Raw genomic sequence first — 23831 nt, forward strand, 5'->3', positions numbered from 1 at the left:
ACTCAACCTCCGGATTTCCTCCTCTCAGCTCAAGACCACTGTCCCTTGACGTACTTTCAAGGTTCTGGGTGATGGGATCTGGCTTGCTTCAGCATCAAGCCCCGGCTTCGTTCCCACAGCTCTGAATTGTGTCTCCTCTCAGGCCCCCACTCACCCCGTCAGGTCCTCAGGGCCGGTGCCTAGTGGAGCCTTCCTGACTGGTACCCAGTCTGGAGGAGTCACATCCCCATCTCCCTGCTGTGATCCCAGCGTGACGTGCAGCAGCTGAACACATCCCAATCCTTTGCGTCAGATCATATTCCAGGGGGATGAGTCAGAGCCAGAGGGCACACTTCCGGAAGGAGGCTTTCAATTTGACCTCAATTGGTTTTGGCCAAGAAGTATTTGTTGAGTATCTTTTCTGGAAATGAGACAAGTTCTCAGCAGGAGTAAGAAAAAAAAGTCAATAAACAAGTGTGTTGAATGTCTTCCTTTGCCCCTCCAGAACCCTCTCCACCCTTCATCACCCTACACAGTCCCCAGGTGGATGCCTCCCTACATCAACCAGCTTCTCAGGGGGTGCGGGAGAGACTGGCAGGAGGAGAGTGATGGGAGCCCCCTGCTGACCGGCGCTCTCCACAGTCCCTCCCAAAGGATTCCTGGCCCTCAGGCCCCCATGCTGGGCTAGCCCAGGGGACTTCACCACTCCAGGAACTTTCCCCGGATACTATTGGTTCACATCTTCATAAAGCACCTTAATTAACTTCTCCTGCTTACTCCATTCGAATAGCCCATTGGGAAAACCAAATAAACCAACAGATAGGGAGGCTATTTTAGCTGGGGTGGCCAGGAAAGGTCTCTCTGAGGAAATGACATTTCAATTGAAACTTGAAAAAATTTGAGAAGGAGGCAGGTATGTCTTTGAGTGTAAGGGTGAACAGAGGGAAGGGTAAATGCAAAAGCCCTAAGGTGACCAAGAAAAAGGAAGCCAGGAGTGGATGCTGAATGAAAGAAGGAAGGAGAGGATAAGTAAGAAAAAGATGCACCTTCCCTCCAGAATGGGGCTCCAGGGGTTGCAAATGACTATTTTCATTCCCTCTGTCAAGAAGGATGGTACCTAAGAAGCTGGGGGAGGTGGAGAGCAGGGTTCTCTCTGCCCCTGGATTCAGCTTCCCTGCCCCTTGGTCCTCCTGTCACCTTCACCACAGTAAGGCTGTCACCACTGGGGAAGGAGATGACAGAAAGGAGCCCGGGGAAGGGCAGTTAGCCAAACCCTGCCTGGGGAAATGCACCAGGACCAGTGAAAACCAGCAAATCAAGGTCCAAACAGCACACACAAGCAGTCCTATTGCTTCAGCACCCACGGCTCAGGCCCACTTTTCTTTCTGGAGCAGAACTGGGGAGCAGGATGAGAATCCTGAGCTGAGAGACAGGATCTTAGGCCACAGGGAAGCTGCAGAGAAGAAGGCAGACTGTGGGGAGACACTGCAGAGGGAGGAAGCTGCCCAAGGTGAGTCTGCCAAGGTCAGTCCGCAGCGGTGGTGGCTTGTGAAAGCTGCCCCCACCCCCCTGCTCGGTGCACACCTCCCCACCCCTCTACACAGATTGCCACATGTCTGGGCCCCCAGGGCCCCCATCCCAGTGTTGCAAGATCCCGGTTGGGGTTGTGGGTGGAAAGGGGCCTCTTCACCTCCACCCCCCACCCTGCTCCAAGCCAGTGAGGGGACTATGGGATGAAGGGGGCTGTTCAGGAGACGCTGAGGCAACAATAGGCAGGGCTGGCTGAGGGCCTGTATGTCTCCTCTCGGACGGGCCAGTCACTTCCCATCACCCTCACCAGCCCTCCGCAGGCAGACCCCTTTGGAGCAGCCAAGACTTAGCATGGGCTGCTCCAAAATGGGAGTAGTCCAAACTGGACAGAACCCCTGGTTGGCCTCTGTCAGCTGCTTCCATACCCAGGCCTGGCCTAGCCTCAGAAAACCTCAGTGGCACATGAGAAATTCTCCCCAAGGGAAGAGGGTGGGGGTTTTCAGAGGAAAATGGCTGCAACTTAACTTTACCAAAATGGCCATCAGTTCTGACTTCAGAAAGCAGTGGAAAGGTCCCAGGGCCTGGGAAGGGGCAGGCTTCCTGATAGGGAGAGACCCGCCACAGAGCTGTAGCCTCTTGCTTCTCTTTTATTATTTATTTATTTATTCATTTGTTTGTTTGTTTGTTTATCTTAGGTCCAGGGACAGACTAGATTTTTCCCTTAGATTTGCTTCTCTTTTAGAAGAAACAGGGCTCTGGGGGTAGGTAGAGGCAAGCCACACATAGAATGGATCCATCCCCTACGCCCCAGGAGCTAAGCTTCACCCTGGAGTCCTAAACTGTCCAAGCTCCTCTATTGCCCCGCTCCCACACCTAGCACTGTCACCCCTGGCCAGGCTATCCAACCTTGCTGCAATCGGGACGGTTTGCAAAACGCCTTCTAGCTCCCGCTTTGTCACCATCTGAGGTTAGGACTGTACTCAGGAGATAAGCTCAGGCCCCACCCGCTCGTCCCCAGCGAGACTGCTGGCCTGCTGCAATCGGGACGGTTTGCAAAACCCCTGCTGGCTGCAGCTCTGTCACCATCTGAGGTTAGGGCTGCACCCTAAGATAAAGCCTAGCTCCTCCCTTCAGCCCTGCCTTCAAACCTCACAGGCAGCATGGTCCCAAGAAACAGAGCTCCTGGGAGCCTACTCAGGGTCTGGAAGCATTACACAGGTCCAGTGCAAAGAGCCCTTCTCCTTGGTCCTCCCCTCACCCCTTCTCCCCTCCATCCCCAGCCTCACTTTTGCATGCTTTCCTCATTATCATCCTCTCCTCACTCTCCATTTACTCACCTTCTATCTTCTATCCTCACCCTTCCATCCCTCACCTCCCTCCTGCCTTCTCACCACATTCATTTGCTCAAAAAATACATACTAAACACCTACTTGAAGCCAAGCATTTTGTTATAGAAGCTACAGAACACATAAGGAGAACAGTCCCTGCCCTTTGGGGGTTTATAGATTAGTGAGAGTGACAAACATAAGACCACAAACAAATTGTGGGCAGTGTCATCTAGCAAAAGTAAAGGGGTGACTGATGGCCAATATTAACATGGGTACCTGATTTAAATGTGAGGGTCGGAAAAGGCTTCTTTGAAGGGGTAACATATTGATGGATATCTAAATGGTGAGTAGGAATTCATCTGGCAAAAAGTGGGGTTCCCAACAGAGAGAAAAGTATATGCAAAGGTTCCCAAGCAGGTCCTTCTCATTCACTGACTGAAGGCTGGGGGTGCAGGGCAAGATGCTGGGAGGAGGCAGAGAGGCTTGAAGAAGCTGAAGCCAGAAGCTCCCTCAGATGGGATTCAGAGCATCAGAGGGAGAGCTGGCCTTCCAAGGGAAGAAGACATCTCCTCTCTTTTAACAAGAAACAGAGGAGATGGCAACAGAATCAAATACAAATAGGTTTGTAGCAGGCTGGGGCTGTTCCTATCTTATGGCTTTTATTTTCACCATGAAAGAAGAGATAACCAAAAGTCACTGAGAAGGAGGGGAGGCTGGAGGTTTCAAAGTATAAAATCTGGCCGGGCGCGGTGGCTCACGCTTGTAATCCCAGGACTTTGGAAGGCCAAGGCGGGTGGATCACAAGGTCAGGGATCGAGACCATCCTGGTTAACATGGTGAAACCCCATCTCTACTAAAAACACAAAAAATTAGCCGGGCATGGTGGTGGGTGCCTGTAGTCCCAGCTACTCGGGAGGCTGAGGCAGGAGAATGACGTGAACCCAGGACGCAGAGCTTGCAGTGAGCTGAGATCACGCCACCGCACTCCAACCTGGGCGACAGAGTGAGACTCCATCTCAAAAAAAAAAGAAAGTATAAAATCCTAGTTGGTGAGAGTAGAAGAGGGAGCTCATTGCTGAGATTTCTGACTTGAGAGCATCCAACTGAAGTTGATGATGACCACTTTAGAGTGACATGTCCTCTGGGATGATTTTATCCAGCGGTCCTTAGATGCTTGAGAGCAAATCCGGAGAAGACAAATGTTAGGTCCATCTAGAGTTGGGACTTAACCAGGGAGATGAGATGGAAAGGACAGACAGGGGCGAGGAGTTGAAGGCATTAACAAAAGGGGATTGCAGTGGTGAGCCTGGAACCTAAGGCAGAGAAGGTGAGATGTGAAGATGGGAAGGGCTGTGGTTCCTCAGTGAGCTTAATAGAACAGCTGCTAGGAGGCAGCTTGAGCAAACCACCATAAGGAAAGGAGATTCTATCAGCATGGGATGTTTGATTCCGTTATTTCATAGGTGCTGCAGTTTCTGGTGGTGATAAGGCTCTGGGTATGGCCCTGGGAGAGGCTCACTAGGAGGGATGGAGGAGATGGTTAGAGACAGAGGGTGAGGGAGCCGAGAGGCCGGCCTGCCAGAGGGAGCATCCATATGAATGATGACCCCACCTGGACGACAGCTCTTCTCCTACCAGCCTCTCTCCACAGCCAACATTTCTCTCATCTCTACCCAGTTCCTCATCAACATCCTCTCTCCTTATCCCTAATTTCCTACCACCACACCCTTTTTCTCCCCTTCATCCCATTCTCTCTAAGTTCTGTTCTTCTGTCTAACCCCATCCTCTCTTATCCTTCCATCCTCTCTCCTTATCCCCATTCTCTCCTCATTACCTCCTTTTCTCCTCACCCTCTTCCTCTCATCACTACACACTGAAGAAGCAGGATTACACAGTGGGTTCAACCCTGGGCTCAGGTGCCTAACTACGTCAGTTCAACTCCTATACTGCCACTTACCACCTATGTACATTGCCTAATTTTGCTGTGCCTTGATTGTAAAATTGGGATAATAATAATGCCTACCTCATGAGGTGGCTGAAAGAATTATACGAGTATAAAGTGCTTGGGTCAGGCACAGTGGCTCACGCCTGTAATCCCAGCACTTTGGGGAGACCTCAGGAGTTTGAGCCTGAGCAATATGGCAAAATCCCATCTCTACTAAAAATACTAAAGTTAGCTAGGTGTGGTGGCATATGCCTGTAATTCCAGCTACTTGGGGGGCTGAGGCTGGAGAATCACTTGAACTCATGAGGCAGAGGTTGCAGTGAGCCGGGATCATGCCACTGCACTCCAGCCTGGGTGACAGAGCAAGACTCCATCTCAATCAATCAATCAATCAATCAATCAATCAATAAAATAAAATAAAGTGCTTGGAACGTGTTGGCACAAAGCTGTGCCCCATAAAATGAATATTATTCTCACTCTTTCCTTACCTCCTTGCTCCTTCCTCGTCTTCATCTTCTTACCTCCATTATTGCCCTGCAACTACTTCATACCTCTTTAAAGAAGCAGAGACAAATAAGACTCAGCCCCTGCCCACCATCTAGCAGGGAAGAAAATACAAAAATAAATGTCAGGATAGCATTATAAGAGAGCTCCTTCAAAGATGTGAAAGAAATGTTATTGGAGAACAGACTTGAGAACTCTACCTGGGGGAGCAAAGAAGTCTCAACTGGCAGATAACCTCAGGGTTGGATCTTGAAAGATGAAGAAGAATTTGCAGTGTAAAGAGAAGAAAGATTAAAAATTAGCTGGGCATGGTGGCATGTACCTGTGGTCCTAGTTACTTGGGAGACTGAGGTGGGAGAATTGCTTGAGCCCAGGTTGAGGCTGCAGTGAGCCGTGATCGCACCACTGCATAGCAGCATGGGTGACAAAGTGAGACCCTGTCTCAAAAAATTAAAAATCTAAATTTTAAAAAGACAGGGAGGATTTATTAAAATGCATGAAGTTCTCCTACCCGCGTGTATGAAGTTAAGATCAGCCCTTATCGTGACCAGAGCACACCCTGTCTCAGTATGGCCACAGGGGAGCAGCAGAGCATTAGGAGCTGCAGACCTAGGCCAGAAAAACCTAAGAAATCTGGGGGAAAAAAGACTTCAGACATTTGGAGAAAAAGACTAGGTTTGCCTTAGGGAAAAAACAAGAGTCCTCTAAAGATTTGTACACATGATCGCGCCACTGCACTCCAGCCTGGGCAACAGAGTGAGACTCCATCTCAAAAAAAAAAAAAAAAATTTGTACACATGGTGATAATAAAAGAACAGGCCAACTGTGGTGGCTCATATCTGTAATCCCAGTGCTTTGGGGGATCACTTCAGGCCAGGAGTTCGAGACCAGCTTGGGAAACACAGCAAGATCGTGTCTCTACAAAAAATTTAAAAATTAGCCAGGCATGGCAGCACACACCTACAGGAGGCAGAGGTAGGAGGAGGGCTTGAGCCCAGGAGCTCGAGACTGCAGTGAGCTATGATCATGCCACTGAACTTCAGCCAGGGTCACAGAGCAAGACTCTGTATCAAAAATAAATGAAAATAAAAATAAATTTTTTAAATATGACAGGCATGGTGACTCACGCCTGTGATCCCAGCACTTTGGGAGGCTAAGGTGGGCAGATCACTCGCACTCAGGAGTTCAAGACCAGCCTGGGCAACATGGCGAAACTCCGTCTCTACAAAAAACACAAAAATTAGCTGGTCGCTGTGGTGCACACCTCCTGTCCCAGCTACTCGGGAGGCTGGGGTGAGAGGACTGCTTGAGCCCAGGAGGTTGTGGCTACAGTGAGCTGTGATTAAGCCACTGCACTCCAGCTTGGGGACAGAGCAAGACCATGTCTTAGAAAAATAAAATAGTATAATAATAAATCTAAGTAAATAATAAAAGAACAGGTCTCCTCTGCATTGACAGTGTATATAATACGTATTCTTTTTTTCTTTTCCTTTTCCTTTTTTAAGAGATGAGGGGTCTCCCTATGTTGCCCAGGATGGCCTGAAACTCCTGGACTCAAGTGATCATCCCACCTCAGCCTCCCAAAGTGCTGGGATTACAGGCATGAGCCACGCCACTGTGTATAATATGTATTTTTTTACTTGACTTAGTATTTACCATAAACCATAGACTGTTCTCAGTGCTTTATAAATACTCACTTACTTCTCAGTAACAACCCCAAAAGTACAGTCACCCCTATTTTACAGATGGGAAAACTGGGGAACTTGGTCAAAGTTACATATACATTTATATAGATAAAAAGTGGCAGAGTGGGTTTGCCTCCAGAGTTTAGGTGTGTGAAAGCCAAGGCCCTGGGCCCCTGGAGGGTCACTGAAAAATCAGACATGAGACAGATGAATAGGAGAAAAGGCATACACATTTATTTATTTATTTATTTAGAAACGGAGTTTTGCTCTTGTTGCCCAGGCTGGAGTAGAATGGCGCCATCTTAGCTCACCGCAACCTCCGCCTCCTGGGTTCAAGCGATTCTCCAAAGGCATACACATTTGTTTAACATGTACATAGGAGAACCTTCAGAATGAAGACCTAACCCCACCCCCATGAAGTGCAGAAGCTTGTATATGGTCTTGAGGTTACAGAAAGAATGGTGCCTTGGATCCCAGCAAAACAGGTTATAGGAGGGGTGAAAACCAGGAATTCTGTTGAGGGGCAATAAATGATTACTAAGGAGAATGAATGGATCTGGGAACAGAGATTAACTTGTAAACAGTTCTAACAGTGAAAAGGCCTGTTCAGGTGTGGTTACATTCTTGGTCTTAGGGGAAGAAGAAAAGAACTGCTTTACTTATTGGGTCTGGATCTTAGGCAGATAGGGCCTGTGCTTTGGGAGAGATGACGGGTGTGGGTGTGTGTTTAAGGGGGAAAGGCAGGATGGTCAGGAAGACCTTGAGGCTTCTTCTTCAGTTCAGCATGTCAATGCTGTATTTTGGGCTACGGTTTCCGAGCCCCAACAGGTGTCTCCCTTGTAATCAGTAGTTTCAACCACAGTTCTGGCATGTGAAAGTATAAAATCCTTGGGAAGTCAGCAGCCAGCCCTACTCTAAACTCTAATCCATGTTGGTCACCAATTAGCTATTAAAATATACTGCCTTAAAACAAACGTTTCTTTAAAAGTTAAATAATGAGGTTAGGTTCTTTGTTTTCATCCACACACTGAAGACCAGGCCCGAAGGGCTGTGCTGAGTGGTGTGGACACAAAGACCAACAGGAAGCAGGCTTACCTTCAAGGACTTCAGGATGTGGAGGGAGAGCCGCTAAGCCAACAATTATAACAGAGGATGACAGTGTTCTGTTAGGAGCTGGGAGGGGAGACCCCTCCTGTGAGGTGGTTCCCCACCCACTGTGGCAGGTGTGGAATTTGGGCTGGGGGTATTAAGAAAGGCTTCCAAGGGTAATTACCAGAAAGGTAGGAATTACCCAGGCAGGCAGGGGAGGGGGCGGTATCCAAGCAAGGGAAACAGGATGTGAAAACACAGCATGAACAAAGAAAACAGAGTTCCTTAAGAACATCTTTGAACATTAATGTCCATTTTAAGAGTTTCTTGGTCAGGCGCGGTGGCTCACACCTATAATCCCAGCACTCTGGGAGGCCGAGGCAGGTGGATCACCTGAGGTCAGGAGTTCGAGACCAGCCTGGCCAACATGGTGAAACCCCATCTCTACTAAAAATACCAAAAAATTAGCTGGGTGTGGTGGCAGGCGCCTGTAATCCCAGCTACTTCAGAGGCTGAGGCAGGAGAATCACTTGAACCCAGGAGGCAGAGCTTGTGGTGAGCCAAGATTGCACCATTGCACTACAGCCTGGGCGAGAAGAGCGAAACTCAGTCTCAAAAAAAAAAAAAAAAAAAGAGTTTTCTTTTCCCTCCTCTGCATACCTAAAAGCAGCTTCTGTGAAACCTAACAGACCTAACACAACAGCCTCTTAGAGGAGGTGTCAGTCAACTAACACGTATTTGTTGTGCACCCGCTAAGAGCCCTACATAGATGTAGGAGATCCTAGAAGTCTTGTAGTTTAGTTAGAGGCCACCCAGTTCTGAAACTGGGGCTAGTGAAATGCAGAAGCCTTGTTTGCCCATGTCGAAGCCAGCAGGCAACTACAAAGCAAAGAATACCTCTGTCCCCCACTTCCCTTGTTATGGTGACACCAATTTTCTTTTTTTTTTTTTTTTTTTTTTGAGACAGAGTCTTGCTCTGTCACCCAGGCTGGAGTGCAGTGGCACAATTTTGGCTGACTGCAAGCTCCACTTCCCGGGTTCAAGCCATTCTCCTGCCTCAGCCTCCTGAGTAGCTGGGACTACAGGCACCCGTCACTGCGCCCGGCTAATTTTTTGTATTTTTAGTAGAGACGGGGTTTCACCGGGTTAGCCAGGATGGTCTCGCTCTCCTGACCTTGTGATCCGCCCGCCTCGGCCTCCCAAAGTGCTGGGATTACAGGCATGAGCCACCACGCCCGGCTGGTGACACCAATTTTCTAGTTCTGTGAAGGTTCCAAGGTTTTCTACTCAGAAAGGCAAAAGAAATAGGACAAGGGATGGAAAGGATTAGGAAAGAGTTCCCAGCCAGGCATAGTGGCTCACACCTGTAATCTCAGCACTTTGGGAGGCCAAAGCAGGAGGATCACTTGAGGCCAGGAGTTTGAGACCAGCCTGGACAACATAGGGAGACTCCATCTCTACAAAACAAACAAACAAAAAACAAGGAAAGAGTTTCATCATGGATAAGGCAGGCTCCCCTTTGGAAAGGTCAGCTGAGGCCTCAGAATAACACTTCCCCTCCCCCAGCACTCCACCTCTGGCCCCTCTGGAAGAGGGTGGTTCATATCCGACCTCCTGGCAGGGAAATGTAGACTGAGTCAACAACATTCAAATCTTGAAAAAATAAGCAAGAGTGGTGGGGGGTACATGGTGAAAAATAGTAAAGAGAGGAAAGCCAGAAACAGTGAGCCAGGGAACAAGGGGACGGAAGACAGGATCCAGGCTGTATCTACGGAGAGACACAGAAGGGAGATGCTGTGGTTGCTGCTGCTGCTGCTGCCACCGCTAGTCCTCAGGGTTGCTGCAAGCCGATGTCTACATGATGAGACACAGAAGTCTGTGAGCCTTCTCAGGCCCCCTTTCTCCCAACTCCCCCCAAAATCTCGCTCTTCCTCCCTCACCCTCCCTAGCTCCGGTGATCCTCAACCCCTACGAATCCAAACCTGCTATCTAGGAGATCATATATCAGATGGAGCTTGGGATCCTGAGGGGGAAGGGACGAGAGGGGTATCCCGAGCCCTGGCCGCAGTGAGAGAGGCCACTCAGCGAATCCAGGCTGTTCTAGCAGGTGAGTGAGGGAACAGACGTGTCATGGAGGGTTGAGGAGCAGAGAGGTCCAGGGGAGGAAGATCAACCCAGAAAAAGTACTGGAATTCCAAGATATGGAGGGAAACTGACCTCTTGTCAAGTCCCTCCAGTGCAAGGACCCCTACTTCTGAGTCGAGACCCTGCACGGTATTGCCATGCTGTCTGGGGAGACCCAAATACCCCAAACTACCACAGGTGAGTTCATGTCATTGACAATGTATGTAATTCTTCAGGGATACCTAGAAATGTCCGCAGCTCACCTATAGATATTCACTCTTATAGGTGCAGCCTCTTGAACCCAGGGTACAAAGGAGAGAGTTGCCTGGGGGCAAAGGTGAGATTGAGTCAACAACACTGAAATCTTGAAAAAATAAGGGTGGTGGGGGGATACGCAGATAGTAAAGAGAGGAAAGCCAGAAATAAGTACACCAGGAAGAAGGGGATGGAAGACTGGATCCTGAGCAGGCTCACCTCTCAGTCTCAAGGATCTGGAGATCTGCAGCCTGCCATGACCATTCCAAGACCACCAGCATCAGAGTTACTTAGTGTGCTTCTTAACAATGTAGATTCCTGAGCTCCTCTCCCTGCTAAAATTTAGTAAATCAGAGACTGGGGGTGAAGGGGCAGAACTCTATATTCTAGCCAGCTGCCTAGATAACACTAAGACAGACGAAACAGACTCATTCTCCCCTACTCCTCATACCCAATTTCCTACTGTCCCAGCCCATCTGCTAATGCAACATTTCACTCCCTGCCAGATTCCTGACGCCCATCTTCGCGGTTACACCTTGTGGCCAGAGCAGGGTCCCCCACAACTGGTCCAGCCAGATGGGCCTGGGGTCCAAAACACCGATTTTCTTCTGTATGTGCGGGTTGCTCACACTTCCAAGTGCCACCAAGAGGTGAGGTTCAAATCAAATCTCCTTTCCCTGCTGTCTCTCTCAATCTTAAATCTCATGAGGAGGGTTAGGGAGCACAAAAGCAGTTTTTTGTTTTGTTTTGTTTTGCTTTGCTTTTGTTTTGAGACAGAGTCTCACTCTGTTGCCGAGGCTGGAGTACAGTGGCCCAATCACAGCTCACTGCAGCCTTGACCTCCTGGGCTCAGGTGATCCTCCCATCTCAGCCTCCTGAGTAGCTAGGATTACAGGTGTGCACCACCATGTCCGGCTAATTTTTTGTATTTTTTTTGTAGAGACGGGGTTTTGTCATGTTGCCCAGGCTGTGTCTCAAACTGTTGGGCTCAAGCAATCTGCCCGCTTTGGCTTCCCAAAGTGTCAGGATTACAGACGTGAGCCACCACGCCCAGCCAAAAGCAGTTTTTATTAAGTTGTGCTTATTTGGGATAACTTAGGGAATGTTAATAACGTTTGGGTAAAGGCTGCCCCCATCCATAGCCATTCCTCAATACCACTCCTGCAGTTTTGCAGAGTCCCCTGGTCCTCCATTTTCAGAGGATCTCTTTTATTTGTGATACCCTATTTTTCTCCTTTCCGGCCCTACCCTGTCCTGGCCCATCCGCAGCCCTCTGTCATAGCCTATGCTGCCTGCTGCCAGCTGGACTCAGAAGACAAGCCCCTTGCCGGCACCATTGTCTACTGTGCCCAACATCTCACCAGCCCCAGCCTCAGCCACAGTGACATCGTCATGGTGACTGCTGCATGATGAATAGGGAGAAGCAAACAGGTTGCAGGGTAGGGGGCCAGGTTACTCAGTTTCCCATAAAGTCAAAGAACCCACAGAGGATGGAAGAGAAGGTACCTCAAGCTCCAGGAAGAGCTGATTGGGCAGAGGGGTATAGAGTGTTTGGTCAATCCTGCTGCAAATTCGGCCCCCTTACTGGGCTGTCATTTGTCCTTAGGCCACACTACATGAATTGCTACATGCCTTAGGTTTCTCTGAACAGCTCTTCAAGAAATGGCAAGACTGCCCCTCAGGATTCAGCGGTAAATGAGAGGAATGAGGTTAAGGACTTCCCACAATCAACTAGAGGGAATTCACTATCTCATAACCTCCTTCCTTCTAATGTTACTTTACCCTTCCTAAGTTTTCCTCTCCTCGTATTGCCTTCTTCCTTTTCTGCACTCAGTTAGAGAGAACTGTTCTACAAGGCAACAAGTGACAAGTCAAGATGAGTGGGGACAACTGCTTCTCACCACCCCAGCTGTTAGCCTCAGCCTGGCCAAACACTTGGGACTGCCAGGCGCTTCACTGGGTGTTCCCTTGGAAGAAGAGGTGAGAATGAGAACACCTTGGGGTAATGGAAGAAAGGAGTAGCCAGGTAACAACCAGCCATCTGCCACCTCCTCCAGGAGGGCCTTTTGTCCTCGCACTGGGAGGCCAGACTACTCCAGGGTTCTTTAATGACCGCTACCTTTGATGGAGCCCAGCGCACTCGACTCGACCCAATCACCCTCGCTGCCTTCGAAGACTCAGGCTGGTACCAGGTCAACCACAGCGCTGCAGAGGAGCTGTTGTGGGGCCAGGGTGAGAAATGAGGCAGACCTGCAGAGAGGCACTCATGACCCAAGTCAGCTCTGGGGGAAGCAGGAGGCTGGAGGGGTTTCTGTTGCTGATGTATAATCGAAGCTATGAGGATAGCTGGTGCAGAAGGATGTTTGGGCTTCATTTATTGAGGGCTCTCTTTCCTTCTCGTTCTCATCTGTCAAGCAGGATCTGGCCCGGAATTTGGCTTGGTGACCACATGTGGGACTGGGTCCTCAGATTTCTTCTGTACTGGCAGGTGTGTGTGCTGAGTGGTTAGGGGATTGTACGGCAGTCAGTGATCCTAGTGTCACTCTACCATCCATTCCCCACAGTGGGCTGGGCTGCCACTACCTGCACCTGGACAAGGGAAGCTGCTCCTCAGACCCCATGCTGGAAGGCTGCCGCATGTACAAGCCCTTAATCAATGGGGTGAGTAGACAAGAGAGCAGACAGTGAAACTGAGTAGGTCTGGAAGGGAGTCAGCTTCAAAGGCATCAGAACAAACACTATTCTACCTTCTGACCTGCCCTTCAGAGTGAATGCTGGAAGAAGGAAAATGGATTCCCTGCTGGGGTGGAGAATCCCCATGGGGAAATCTACCATCCCCAGAGCCGTTGCTTCTTTGCCAACCTCACTTCACAGCTGCTCCCTGGGGATAAGACCAGGCATCCTTCTCTTACCCCACACCTCAAGGAAACAGAGCTCATGGGCCGCTGCTACTTACATCAATGCACAGGGAGGGGAGCTTACAAGGTGCAGGTGGAGGGCTCACCTTGGGTCCCATGCCTTCCGGGAAAAGTTATACAGGTGGGTACCATAAGAGGAATAGTGGCAGCATACTGGCAAAAAGAAGTCGGGAAATACTTGTATGGTGGTACTGTCCAACCTGTTTTGATGTACATACAGTTTTCCTAAGTACCCACTGAGTCCATGACTCTGACCTAGAATACATTTTCCTTAGAAGACTTGAACAGATAATCAAAGCAAAACCATATCCTGCTACATATTTCCTTGCAGATACCTGGGTACTATGGTCTTCTCTTCTGTCCCCGGGGTCGGCTGTGTCAGACTAATGAAGATATCAATGCTGTTACTTCCCCACCTGTGAGTCTTTCAACCCCAGATCCACTATTCCAGCTCTCTTTAGGATTAGCTGGGCCTCCAGGCCACTCTCTGGGGAAAGAACAGCAAGAAGGGCTGGCTGAAGCAGTACTGCAGGCTTTGGCGAGCAGAGGTGGCGCTGGCAGGTAAAAGCTTGAGTATTTATACAATGGGTCAAGGAGAATCCCTAAGTCCTTTACTTGATGCCTCTCCTCTGAAGACCTTTTGTTCATCCCACTCTTAAGCCTGCACCTGTTTCATGACATATACTCTGCCAGGAACTATACCTCTATTAAAACATTCGAATGTCCATTTAGGTGCTATTTCCACAGCCCATCAATTACCACTAGCTTGGTGTTTACTGTGCATATGTGGAAGTCCCCTGGCTGCCAAGGGCCTTCAGTGGCTATGCTGCACAGGGCCCTGACTCTGACTCTTCAGAAAAAACCCCTAGAAGTGTATCATGGAGGAGCCTACTTTACCACACAACTCAGCAAGTAAGATAATATTCCAAGTACTTTTCTTTCAAATCCATGGAGTCCAGATGTTTGAAATTAAATTTATTAAGCACTCACTCATGTGTATACTGTCCTAGACACGGTTGCGTTTCAGAGAACAAAGATCCCTAACTAACACGATCATCCAGTCCCATCACTACCTGGCTCCCTTCTCCCATACAATAACACATTCCCCCATCTCTAGGACATAGGTATCTTAGTTCCCCCCCCCCCCCCCCCGCTTTTTTTTTTTTTTTCTTTTTTTGAGATGGGGTCTCACTCTGTCACCCAGGTTGGAATGCAGTGGGGTGATCTCAGCTCACTGTGGCCTCAACCTCCCTAAGCTCAAGTGATTCCCCCACCTCAGCCTCCCAAGTAGCTGGGACTACAGGTGCACACCACCGTGCCAGCTAATTTTTGTTATTTTTGGTAGAAACAGTTTCACCATGTTGCCCAGGCTTGTCTCGAACTCCTGAGCTAAAGCAACCCATCCGCCTCTGCCTCCCAAAGTGCTGGGAGCCACTGCCACCACTCCCGGCCCCCTTCCTTTCTTAAGCACTGGTAGGGATTGTGCCTAGCTACCTAAAGACCATAGACTGACTCTTCCCCTAAGCCACTTCCCTCGCCGCCAAGTTAGGTCTTCTTCCAATAATTTAAGATGCTGGAAGACTTAGATCTTGACCTTATTTCTACTTTCATGTTCTGTAGTCCCTCTTAATGATGTCCTGTTTAGCCTAATGCTTGGATGAGGTGAGGTTTCATGAGCTCTATCTTTAAGGGCAAAGCCCCTTAGCCAGATGTGGTGGCCCGGCATGCGCCTGTAGTCCCAGCTACTAGGAAGTTTGAGGTAGGAGAATCGTTTGAGCCTGGGAGGCCGAGGTTACGGTGAGCCAAGAAAGATCACACCTCTGCACTCCAGCCTGGGCAACAAACCAAGACCTTGTCTCCAAAAAAAAAAAAAAAAAAAAACAACACACACACAAAAGGTAATGCCCCTTTATCTACTAAGCCTAGGCATTATTCCAAGCCAAATATTACCTTCTGTGTTCCTAGGTTGCTGGTTACTTCGGACCATAATCCCTCCATGACCCACCTAAGGCTGTCCATGGGACTCTGCCTAATGCTGCTAATCTTTGTGGGTGTACTGGGAACCACAGCCTACCAGAAAAGAGCCACTCTTCCTGTGAGACCATCTGCCTCTTACCATTCACCAGAGCTCCATGGCACAAGGGTCCCAGTTAGAGGAATAAGGGAGGTGTGATGTTGCCCAGAACATGACAGGGGGTAAGGAAGAGAATCATTTCTTGGGAGACAACTGGATGGAAAATCTATTGTGTATACTTAAGTTCCACTTTCTTTGGAATGCCCTTCCCCAGATATCAATTTTATATAGCCTGGCAAAGAAAAAAAGGGTGAAGTTTTACAGTTCTAAAGATCCATTCTTTATTTTGGTACAAAAATAAACTGTTCAACCTGTAAATTGTCACCTGTTTTAATATTGTTATGAAGCAAACTTACAGAATAGGAACACCTGCTACCAGTTCCAAGAGTATCACATGCATATGCCTTAGAAAAAGGCCAGGTATGATGGTTCATGCCTGTAATCCCAGGATTTGGGGAAGCCAAGGTGAGAATGGATTGCTTGAGGCCACCAATTCAAGACCAGACTAGAAAACGTAGCAAGACCCCCATATCTACAAAATAATTTTAAAATATTGTGGTGCATGGCTGTAGTCCTAAATACTCAGGAGACTGAGGCAGAAAGATTACTTGAGCCTAGAATTTGAGGTTACAGCGATCTCACACTCACTGATGATCATGCCACTGCACTCCAAACTTGAGTGACAACTCATCTCTTAAAAAAAAAAAAAAAAAAGGTCATTGTGATTTGGATTCAGTGTGGAGAAGGAAGCAACTAATTATCCCTCTCCTGATTTTTCATAATTTTATTAAATCATCACTGGGAAAACTAATGGTTTGGGTATCATACAATTACACTAGAATCTGATAGGAGTGGTAAAACCAGCCAATGGAATCCAGGTAAATTATAAAAATGTCACCTTTTATTGTCCTGTCTTATTTCTGGGGAAGGAGGGTTTTACTTTACACACTTCATGAGCCAGCAGTGGGCCTGAGTTATAATGTGTAGGTTCCTTTTGGTTATAGCTGCAGAAGAAGCCATCAAATTCTTGAGGATTTGACATCTCTTAGAAAGAAGCAAACTAGTAGACTGATAAGCGGGATTGCTTAGATTGATAATATTCACAAATAGGAGTCCAGTTGACATGCTATTACTGTTGAAATAACCATGCCTATACTGGTCAGTGAGTTCAGTCAGCTGGTCCGAATACCAGTTCCAGAGTTTTAGATGACACATTTGAATTATCATTGTATAGAGTCATGGCCTTGGCTCCATCAGCTATGGTTATCTTCTTTGGTCCGAAAGCCTATCAGTCCTTACCAGCTGTAGCAGCCACTGCTTGGTAAAACTTTGCCACGAAGTCTGGCTCACTGAACTCCAGCTGTCTGACAAATTCATTGCGCTCCTGCTCAGCCCAGCCTCGAAACCACTGATCCCAAAGATGTAGCTGGCACTCAAAGATAGAAGGCGGTCGGTCTGCCCCAGACACACTAAGCTGCTCCAGACTATCCAGCAGTGGCTGTAATTTTTCTGGCACTGCCTTAGCTACCAGGTCCTCTAGGAAACGTTCACGCTGGGGACCTGACCAATTGGCAAACCAGTGAAGAATACACTTCATCTCCTGGGAGGTGATGTAAGACATCGGAGGAGGGGAAGGGTTAGTATTGTGTGGTACTGAGGGTAAGAGAGATGGGAAGGATAGCGGCATTGAAGAGGATGACTCCAGTGACATCCTGAAACATAAAAGCACTGTTATACGCTCTCCAGGTAGAGCAACGAAAATACAACTTTCAAGCAACAAGACATCTTACCACACTCAATTAGCATCTACAGAGAAAATTACTTTTTATGAATTCAAAGACTCAAAATTAATAAAGTCTTTTATTTAGATTATCCAACTACCTTAGAGAAATCACCAAAAATAACTTCGTTTCCTATTTGCCTGCCTTTTTCAAACCCATTCTTCCCTACCCACTGTCACCCTCCATCTTTCTTATAAAGAACCTAAAAATAACCAATATATTTCTTGTTCACTCTCTCCCTCTTACTTCTATGTGCCAGGCTGGGTAAAGAAAAAAACAATGATTAACCTTGGTCCATCACACCTTCTCCAAAACGAAAAAGCACACATTTTAAAATCTAGTTCGTGCAGCTGGTCAAGGCTGATGCTAATTGTTTTGTAGCTATCAACAGTGGGAGAAGAAAGAAAAAAAATTATTTATGATGAAAGAGGCTTCAATGTGCATATAAGCCTCTGAAATATGCCAAGAACTTCATAACATTCGTTACCTCCTTATATTTCCTGTAAAGCACCAGGAAAAGTTAAAGAGCAGAGTAAGGGCCTTGCTCAAAATAAGGTAATGCAGTAAAAGAACCAGAAGCCCGGGTGTTTGAGACTTAAAAGAGTCCAGTTGGTTTGTTGGCTTAGAGATCTAACAACTGTTAAACTACTTCATGACAATTCATGTCTTTAAACAATTGCCCTTAATATTTAGTATGGGCCAGACACAGTGGCTCCTGCACTTCCAAAGAAATCTCAGCACTTTGGGAGGCCGAGGCAAGAGAATAGCTTGAGTCCAGTTGTTTGAGACCAGCCTGGGCAACATGGCAAAACCTCATCTCTACAAAAAATTTAAAAACTCGTTGGGCGTAGAGGTGCCTACCTGTAGTCCTAGCTACTCAGGAGGCTGAGGTAGGAGGATCACCTGAGCCCGGGAGGTTGAGGCTGCAGTGAGCCCTGATCGCACCACTGCACTCCAGCCTGGTTCAGAGTGGAGTGATCCAGAGTGGAGTGACAAAAAAAAAATTTTTTTTTTTAGTATGGCATCTATTGGTGCCTTGCTATTTATTTATTTATTTATTCATTTTTGAGACTGAGTCTTGCTCTGTCGCCCAGGCTGGAGTGCAATGGCGTGATCTCGACTCACTTCAACCTCCGCTTCTCAGGTTCAAGTGATTCTCCTGCCTCAGCCTCCCGAGCAGCTGGGACTATAGGCACACGCCCAGCTAATTTGTTTGTATTTTTACTAGAGACGGGGTTTCACCATATTGGCCAGATTGGTCTCCAACTCCTGACCTCAAATGATCCGCCTGCCTCGGCCTCCCAAAGTGCTTACAGGCGTGAGCCACCGCGCCCGGCGCCTTGACATTAATTTTGCATCATGAATGCAACGGAAAGATCAGCCCATTTGACTTCAGTAGTTTTCAGTCTCTTAAATCTTTAACATATCTCTTAAATCTCTAAACTATTTGTCTGTGACCTATTTTACTGTTTGTGTTTCTTCTGCAACAAGTTGGAGGATTGCTAGTGACAAAGAAAGAAGCCCCTGAACAATATTAGTTCAAGTACCAAAAAATTTCAGGGCGCTTGCATTTTTCAGTTCTTGCCCTACAGGAAGCAGTTCCTCCAAGGGAACTTACTCTTTTCTTCGGAGAAACGGAGAATTTTCCCAGAATCTTGCCACACGGCGTCCAAGGCAAACGCAAACTCAAACTCAAGTGGAGCGTCACAAATCAGTTCATAGTCTGGGTCCGAAGACACGGCGCTGCCTGCCTCTTCCCCAATTTGGAGGCCACGGAGCTTGTTATTCCGATTCCGCCCCCCTCCATAGGCCCTACCAAAAAAAAAGCCTAAGATGGGAGTGGCTGGGATTCAGAGGACAGAGGGCAGAAGCTGTTTGCGTTAAGGAGTAGGAGGCTTGCCCTATTAGGATAGTCCGCAAACACCGAGTCTGACCCGGCCCACAGAGGTACTTCCACCCCGCTTACCTCCCCTTTTCTCTCGGAGGGCACCCGAAGATTGTCAGGAGTCCTTAGACTCCAACTACGGCTGCAGCTTCCAAATTTCCTGAAAACCCTAAGCTGGGCCAGCCCGGCAGCCCACGCACTTCCGGCCTCGGACCCGCCCCAAACACCCAAGCGCCCCAGCGCCCCATCGCCAGGTACGGAGATAAACGAACATCTCCGATTATGGTTATACCAGAGTCGAGGGCTTCCGAACATATTCGATTCAAAGCTTCGGCAAGACGAAGAAAACCGAGCCTGAAAGCAGGGCGAGAATAGGGGAGCTGCAGGGCGGATGGAAAGAATTGATTGGTGCCGATGTGGAGACGGAAATATCCGAGGACATCCGGAGGAAGCCGGAGAGTGCTGAGTGGTAATCGAGGGGTAGAGTATGGCAGTGGGCGGGGTCATCTCGGTACGTTCGAAGGGCGTTGGCGGAAATTACCGAAGATGCCCGAAGCCGTCGGGACGGACCCGAGTACCTCACGCAAGATGGCGGAGCTGGAGGAGGTGACTCTGGACGGGAAGCCTCTTCAGGCGCTGCGGGTGACCGACCTGAAGGCCGCACTGGAGCAGCGAGGCCTAGCCAAGAGCGGGCAGAAGAGTGCCCTAGTCAAGCGGCTCAAAGGGGTGAGGAGTCGGCGTTGCTGGGGTATCGGAGGAGAGCGGACCCGGTAGAGACGAGCCTCTGCCGCGGCGCAGGCGCAGTATCCGGGCTCGGCGCGAGCTCGCTCAGGCCGCCAGCGCGAGCCTCTGGATCCGCGCGCACGGTGGTTGGTGAGGTTCGCGCTGGAATGGCGATCGCGCCGGTTCCCGCCTTAACGGCAGCAGCGCGAGCCCAAATGGGAGGGTGTGCACTACTCTCCAGGAGTGTCTTAAGCTCCTTCCTCTTTCCCCCACCCCCTCCTTGTTTGTATCTGTGGTTTCGGCGCATGCGCTGCAGAAGGAGTTAAATCCCACTACAACCTACGGCGTTGCTGGCCTGAGGGGGGCGAGTTGGGCTGGGTCGGAGTTAGGGGTATAGTTGCGCGGAGGGGTGGATGGGGTTGGTATCGGTATCCGCAGGAATAGGATTGGGGTAGAGTAAAATGTCTGCTCGATTAGATGAGGTGAAATGAAGAGAGACCTTTATGTGAAGGGACTTGGTGAGAGAGGTGTCTAATTCATAGGGCATCTAGTGGCAATTTGAGTGGTTAAGAGTTTGGTGAATATTGGTGAGAGAGGCGAGGCAGGTTGATATATATTGGGGATTTTGAATCGGTTTGAGTGATTAAGGTGGGAATGTCATGAGGTAGGTGTAGATCGATTCGAGTGTATAGGTTTGGTTTAAAGAAGGGAAGATGAGGATGTCTTGGTTTTAATTAGAGTTCAATAGGATACGTGGCAGGTAGTGCAGATTAGGTCTGGGTTGGCTCCAGGGTTGAGTTGGCAGACCGTTGCTTATACAGAAGCTGATTGTGTGTGTGTGTGTGTGTGTGGATGGATGGACTAGGTTAGACCACAGTTCACAGGGTCTCTGGTCATTTTCTTCTGTAGCCTCCTCTTTGAAGATTTTGTAAATTTGGTAAATGTAGGTGCCACAGTACTGGAAATTATACAAATTGACTCTAGTCCTGGGTAACCCTTTGACCAAGTAATTCCGTCAGGCAAAAACCAGGAGCCCCATGGCTGCTGGTTTGAGTATTTTTAAGTAATTTTACCTGCATGATCAGATTTAGAAGGGGCATTTGGCACAAGTGCAAAAGACAACAGGGATTTTAGTACTGGTTCTATTACTGATATTGTGACATAGCCAGGTCACTGATTCTGTGTGCCTGCATTTTATATATGTACGTTTAGTAACAGTAACCATGGCTACCTTTAAGGGTCTTCTGATGATGAATGAGAACAGTGTTAGTAAAGGGTTTTCAGGTCCCTGGAAGAGGAATACAGTTTAATTGTGTGTATTTAAGTCATTGCATTTAATTAAGAGGTTGTGGTAGAGGTGGGAGGTTTTCTTTTTTTTTTTCATCATTTCTGACTTTTACCCTTCTCTATACCAGGCTCTAATGCTAGAAAATTTACAGAAACACTCAACACCCCATGCTGCATTCCAGCCAAATTCCCAGGTGAGAAAGGTTTATTCAATGGAGTGGGCTCTTTGGATATACAGACACATGGCAGGACGTGGTGTTGTATATTTCATGCTTAATTCCTCACGACTATTTTCCTAAGTTCCCTTGGTCAGAAATGTTCTCAAACCAGGACAGTTGAATTCTAATCACCCAGTTGTATACAAGGGCCTGGAGTAAAGAACAGACTCAGAGGCGCTATTAGTTTATAATAATTGAAATGATATGTGCAGAAAGGTGTGGCTTCCATTAATTACGTGTAGTACAGAGATCTGAAGTCATTTATCTGCCATGAATTTAGGAAAGGTAGTTGATGTCTTTGAATATGGATATAAAGTAGACCACCAATGTGACAGTGTAGGAAAATAGTTGCTAATTAAGAACTCTTGTTGATGTAGATTTTCCAAGGGTTCAATCCTGTGTAAGTCACCCACCATTACTAGTGTTAACTACTAACTCAATGCACTTATTCATAAGCATTACTAATAGCTCCTTTGCTTAGGATAAGAAACTTAACCTTTGGAGGCCTTGGTTTCCTCCATTTCCCTATCTGTAATATGAGAAAAAGTCAAACTAAACCCATGGATTTATAACTGCTCTCTTGGGGTTTTGTGGAGCTGCTTTGGGGAGCTTCCTAGGGGAAATACCTTTTTCCCAAGTAAGCAAGGCTCATACTCCTCTCTTAAACTAGATTAGATCTACTTTTATCCGCTTTGACTATTGCGTTTCTGCATAAGATTTCTTTTGAATTATTCCACAGTTAAAATCCAAAAATTATTAGGCTGCACAGTCTCTTAAAGTTTCTTTCGGTTTTTGAAAATCCCCTCTTTATAATGTGTCATATACTTAAAGGAAAAATCCAAGTCTTTGTTAAAGCAGTGGTGTGCAGCCTCAGTACTAGATGAAGTCCCAGGATACTGTGGAAAACAAGAGAGCCCTCCTTCTCCCTTGTTATCACCTCATTAAGCTGTAAGTATCATAATCTAGCCAGCTTTCAGAGGTTCAATTAAGTACTTTAACAAGCATAAGAAACTGCATAAGTTAATCAGCTTAATTGTATTCTTTTTACCCATTGCATTTTAGTCTTTGAAGCTTTGCTTTTATTAACACGGGTTTTGCAGCAAACATGCCTATTCTGTAATACATGCAACCCACCCTTAGGCAATGTCCATTGAGTGCCAAGAGACTCATTTCTACTTTAGTTGAAAATAAACATTTGCTATGTTTAGGAAACATGACTTAATGACTAGAAAGTATTCAGGTTTTTTTTGCTTTTTCGGGAGTTTTAAATAGGACTTGCTAAGCAAGAAGGTTCTAGGGAGGAGAACTTGTGAAGAGAAAGCTGGAGGTCAGAAGAGCAACTTGGGAATCTATTACAGAAAAAAATAGGAAAAGGCATAAGCTCCTGTTACCAAGGATTTCCTTTCACCCATACAAAATGGAGTTATAACTTTGTCTAAATGCTCAATGGATATCCCTTTTCTTAGTCTCTTGATTTCATACTTTTAAATACCGTACTTGAATTTTGGAGACGTTGATAAAATGTTTCCTGGATATGAGGCCTGGCATTGTGGCTCACACCTGTAATGCTAGCACTTTGGGAAGCCAAGGCGGGTGGATCATCTGAGGTCAGGAGTTTGAGACTACCCTGACCAACATGGCAAAACCCTGTCTTTGCTAAAAATGCAAAAATGAGCTGGGTATGGTGGCACATGTCTGTAATCCCAGCTACTGGGGAGGCTGAGGCAGGAGAATGACTTGAACCCGGGAGGCAGAGGTTGCAGCAAGCCGAGATCGCGCCATTGTTCTCCAGCCTGGGTAACAGAGTGATACTCCACCTGGAAGAAAAAAAAATGTTTCCTGACTAGGTAACGATTGATTTTTGGAGGAACTGGCTTTTTTTTTTTTTTCCTTGAGATGGAGTCTTGTTTAAACCCAGTGCAGTGGCACGATCTCGGCTCACTGCGCCTACCACCTCCTGAGTAGCCAGGATGACAGACTCACACCACAATATGCCCAGCTTTTTGTATTTTTGATAGAGACGGGTTTCACCATGTTGCTGAAGCTAGTCTCGAACTCCTGAGCTCAAGCGTCTTCCCACTTCAGCCTCCCAAAGTACTGGAATTGCAGATGTGAGCTACCATGCTTCAGTCTTGATACTACCAAAAGGAAATTTTAGATTACCCTTTAGATAATATTCCATGTAATCTAGGAATTTAGTCTAAAAGGTGTAATTACAGGAATTTTAATTTAAGGTTATTTGTGGCTGGGCACGGTGGCTCATGCCTGTAATCCCAGCACTTTGGAAGGCTGAGGCGGGTGGATCACTTGAGGTCAGGAGTTTGAGACCAGTCTGACCAACATAGTGAAACTCTTGTCTCTACTAAAAATACAAAAATTGTCCGAGTGTGGTGGCACACACCTGTAATCCCAGCTATTCAGGAGGCTGAGGCAGGAGAATCATTTGAAGCCAGGAGGCAGAGGTTGCAGTGTGCTGAGATCACACCACTGCACTCCAACCTGGGCA

The 23831-nt window shown here is 47.5% G+C and overlaps 3 protein-coding genes across 9 annotated transcripts in view; 2 read left to right on the forward strand and 1 right to left on the reverse strand.

Moving 5' to 3' along the window:
* The first annotated feature begins 9851 nt into the window (after positions 1 to 9851).
* Positions 9852 to 15574, forward strand: LMLN2 (leishmanolysin like peptidase 2). The gene is made up of 16 exons (XM_023230420.2): positions 9852 to 10167; positions 10298 to 10382; positions 10470 to 10521; positions 10946 to 11094; positions 11217 to 11292; positions 11380 to 11475; positions 11709 to 11834; positions 12046 to 12130; positions 12274 to 12419; positions 12497 to 12671; positions 12858 to 12927; positions 13004 to 13100; positions 13206 to 13478; positions 13689 to 13918; positions 14090 to 14269; positions 15323 to 15574. The coding sequence occupies exons 1-16, from the start codon at positions 9852 to 9854 to the stop codon at positions 15528 to 15530; spliced, it is 2364 nt and encodes a 787-aa protein (XP_023086188.2). The 3' UTR covers positions 15531 to 15574.
* A 623-nt stretch (positions 15575 to 16197) lies between these two features.
* On the reverse strand, positions 16198 to 20048 carry C6H14orf119 (chromosome 6 C14orf119 homolog). 3 transcript variants are annotated; one of them, XM_023230421.3, is made up of 3 exons: positions 19179 to 19338; positions 18831 to 19024; positions 16198 to 17143 (listed from the first exon to the last, which is right to left on the reverse strand). In XM_023230421.3, exon 3 carries the CDS (start codon positions 17140 to 17142, stop codon positions 16720 to 16722), a length of 423 nt encoding a protein of 140 aa, XP_023086189.1. In that variant the 5' UTR covers position 17143; positions 18831 to 19024; positions 19179 to 19338; the 3' UTR covers positions 16198 to 16719. The 3 variants fall into 3 exon arrangements, with proteins under 3 accessions (XP_023086189.1, XP_023086190.1, XP_023086191.1); XM_023230422.3 differs by having other exon boundaries at positions 18760 to 19024; XM_023230423.3 differs by lacking the exon at positions 18831 to 19024 and having other exon boundaries at positions 19179 to 20048.
* ACIN1 (apoptotic chromatin condensation inducer 1) overlaps positions 19184 to 23831 on the forward strand; it is a 36307-nt gene continuing 31659 nt past the window's right edge. For 3 of the 5 annotated variants that reach the window (XM_023230414.2, XM_023230417.2, XM_023230418.2), the window contains exons 1-2: positions 19184 to 19823; positions 21236 to 21301. In XM_023230414.2, coding sequence (XP_023086182.1) covers positions 19512 to 19823; positions 21236 to 21301 — 378 coding nt within the window. In that variant the 5' untranslated portion in view covers positions 19184 to 19511. The remainder of the gene's footprint in view (positions 19824 to 21235; positions 21302 to 23831) is intronic. The other 2 variants (XM_023230416.2, XM_023230415.2) reach the window with 1 other exon arrangement.

This window comes from Piliocolobus tephrosceles, chromosome 6 (assembly GCF_002776525.5).
Source record: "Piliocolobus tephrosceles isolate RC106 chromosome 6, ASM277652v3, whole genome shotgun sequence".
Lineage (NCBI taxonomy): Eukaryota > Metazoa > Chordata > Mammalia > Primates > Cercopithecidae > Piliocolobus > Piliocolobus tephrosceles.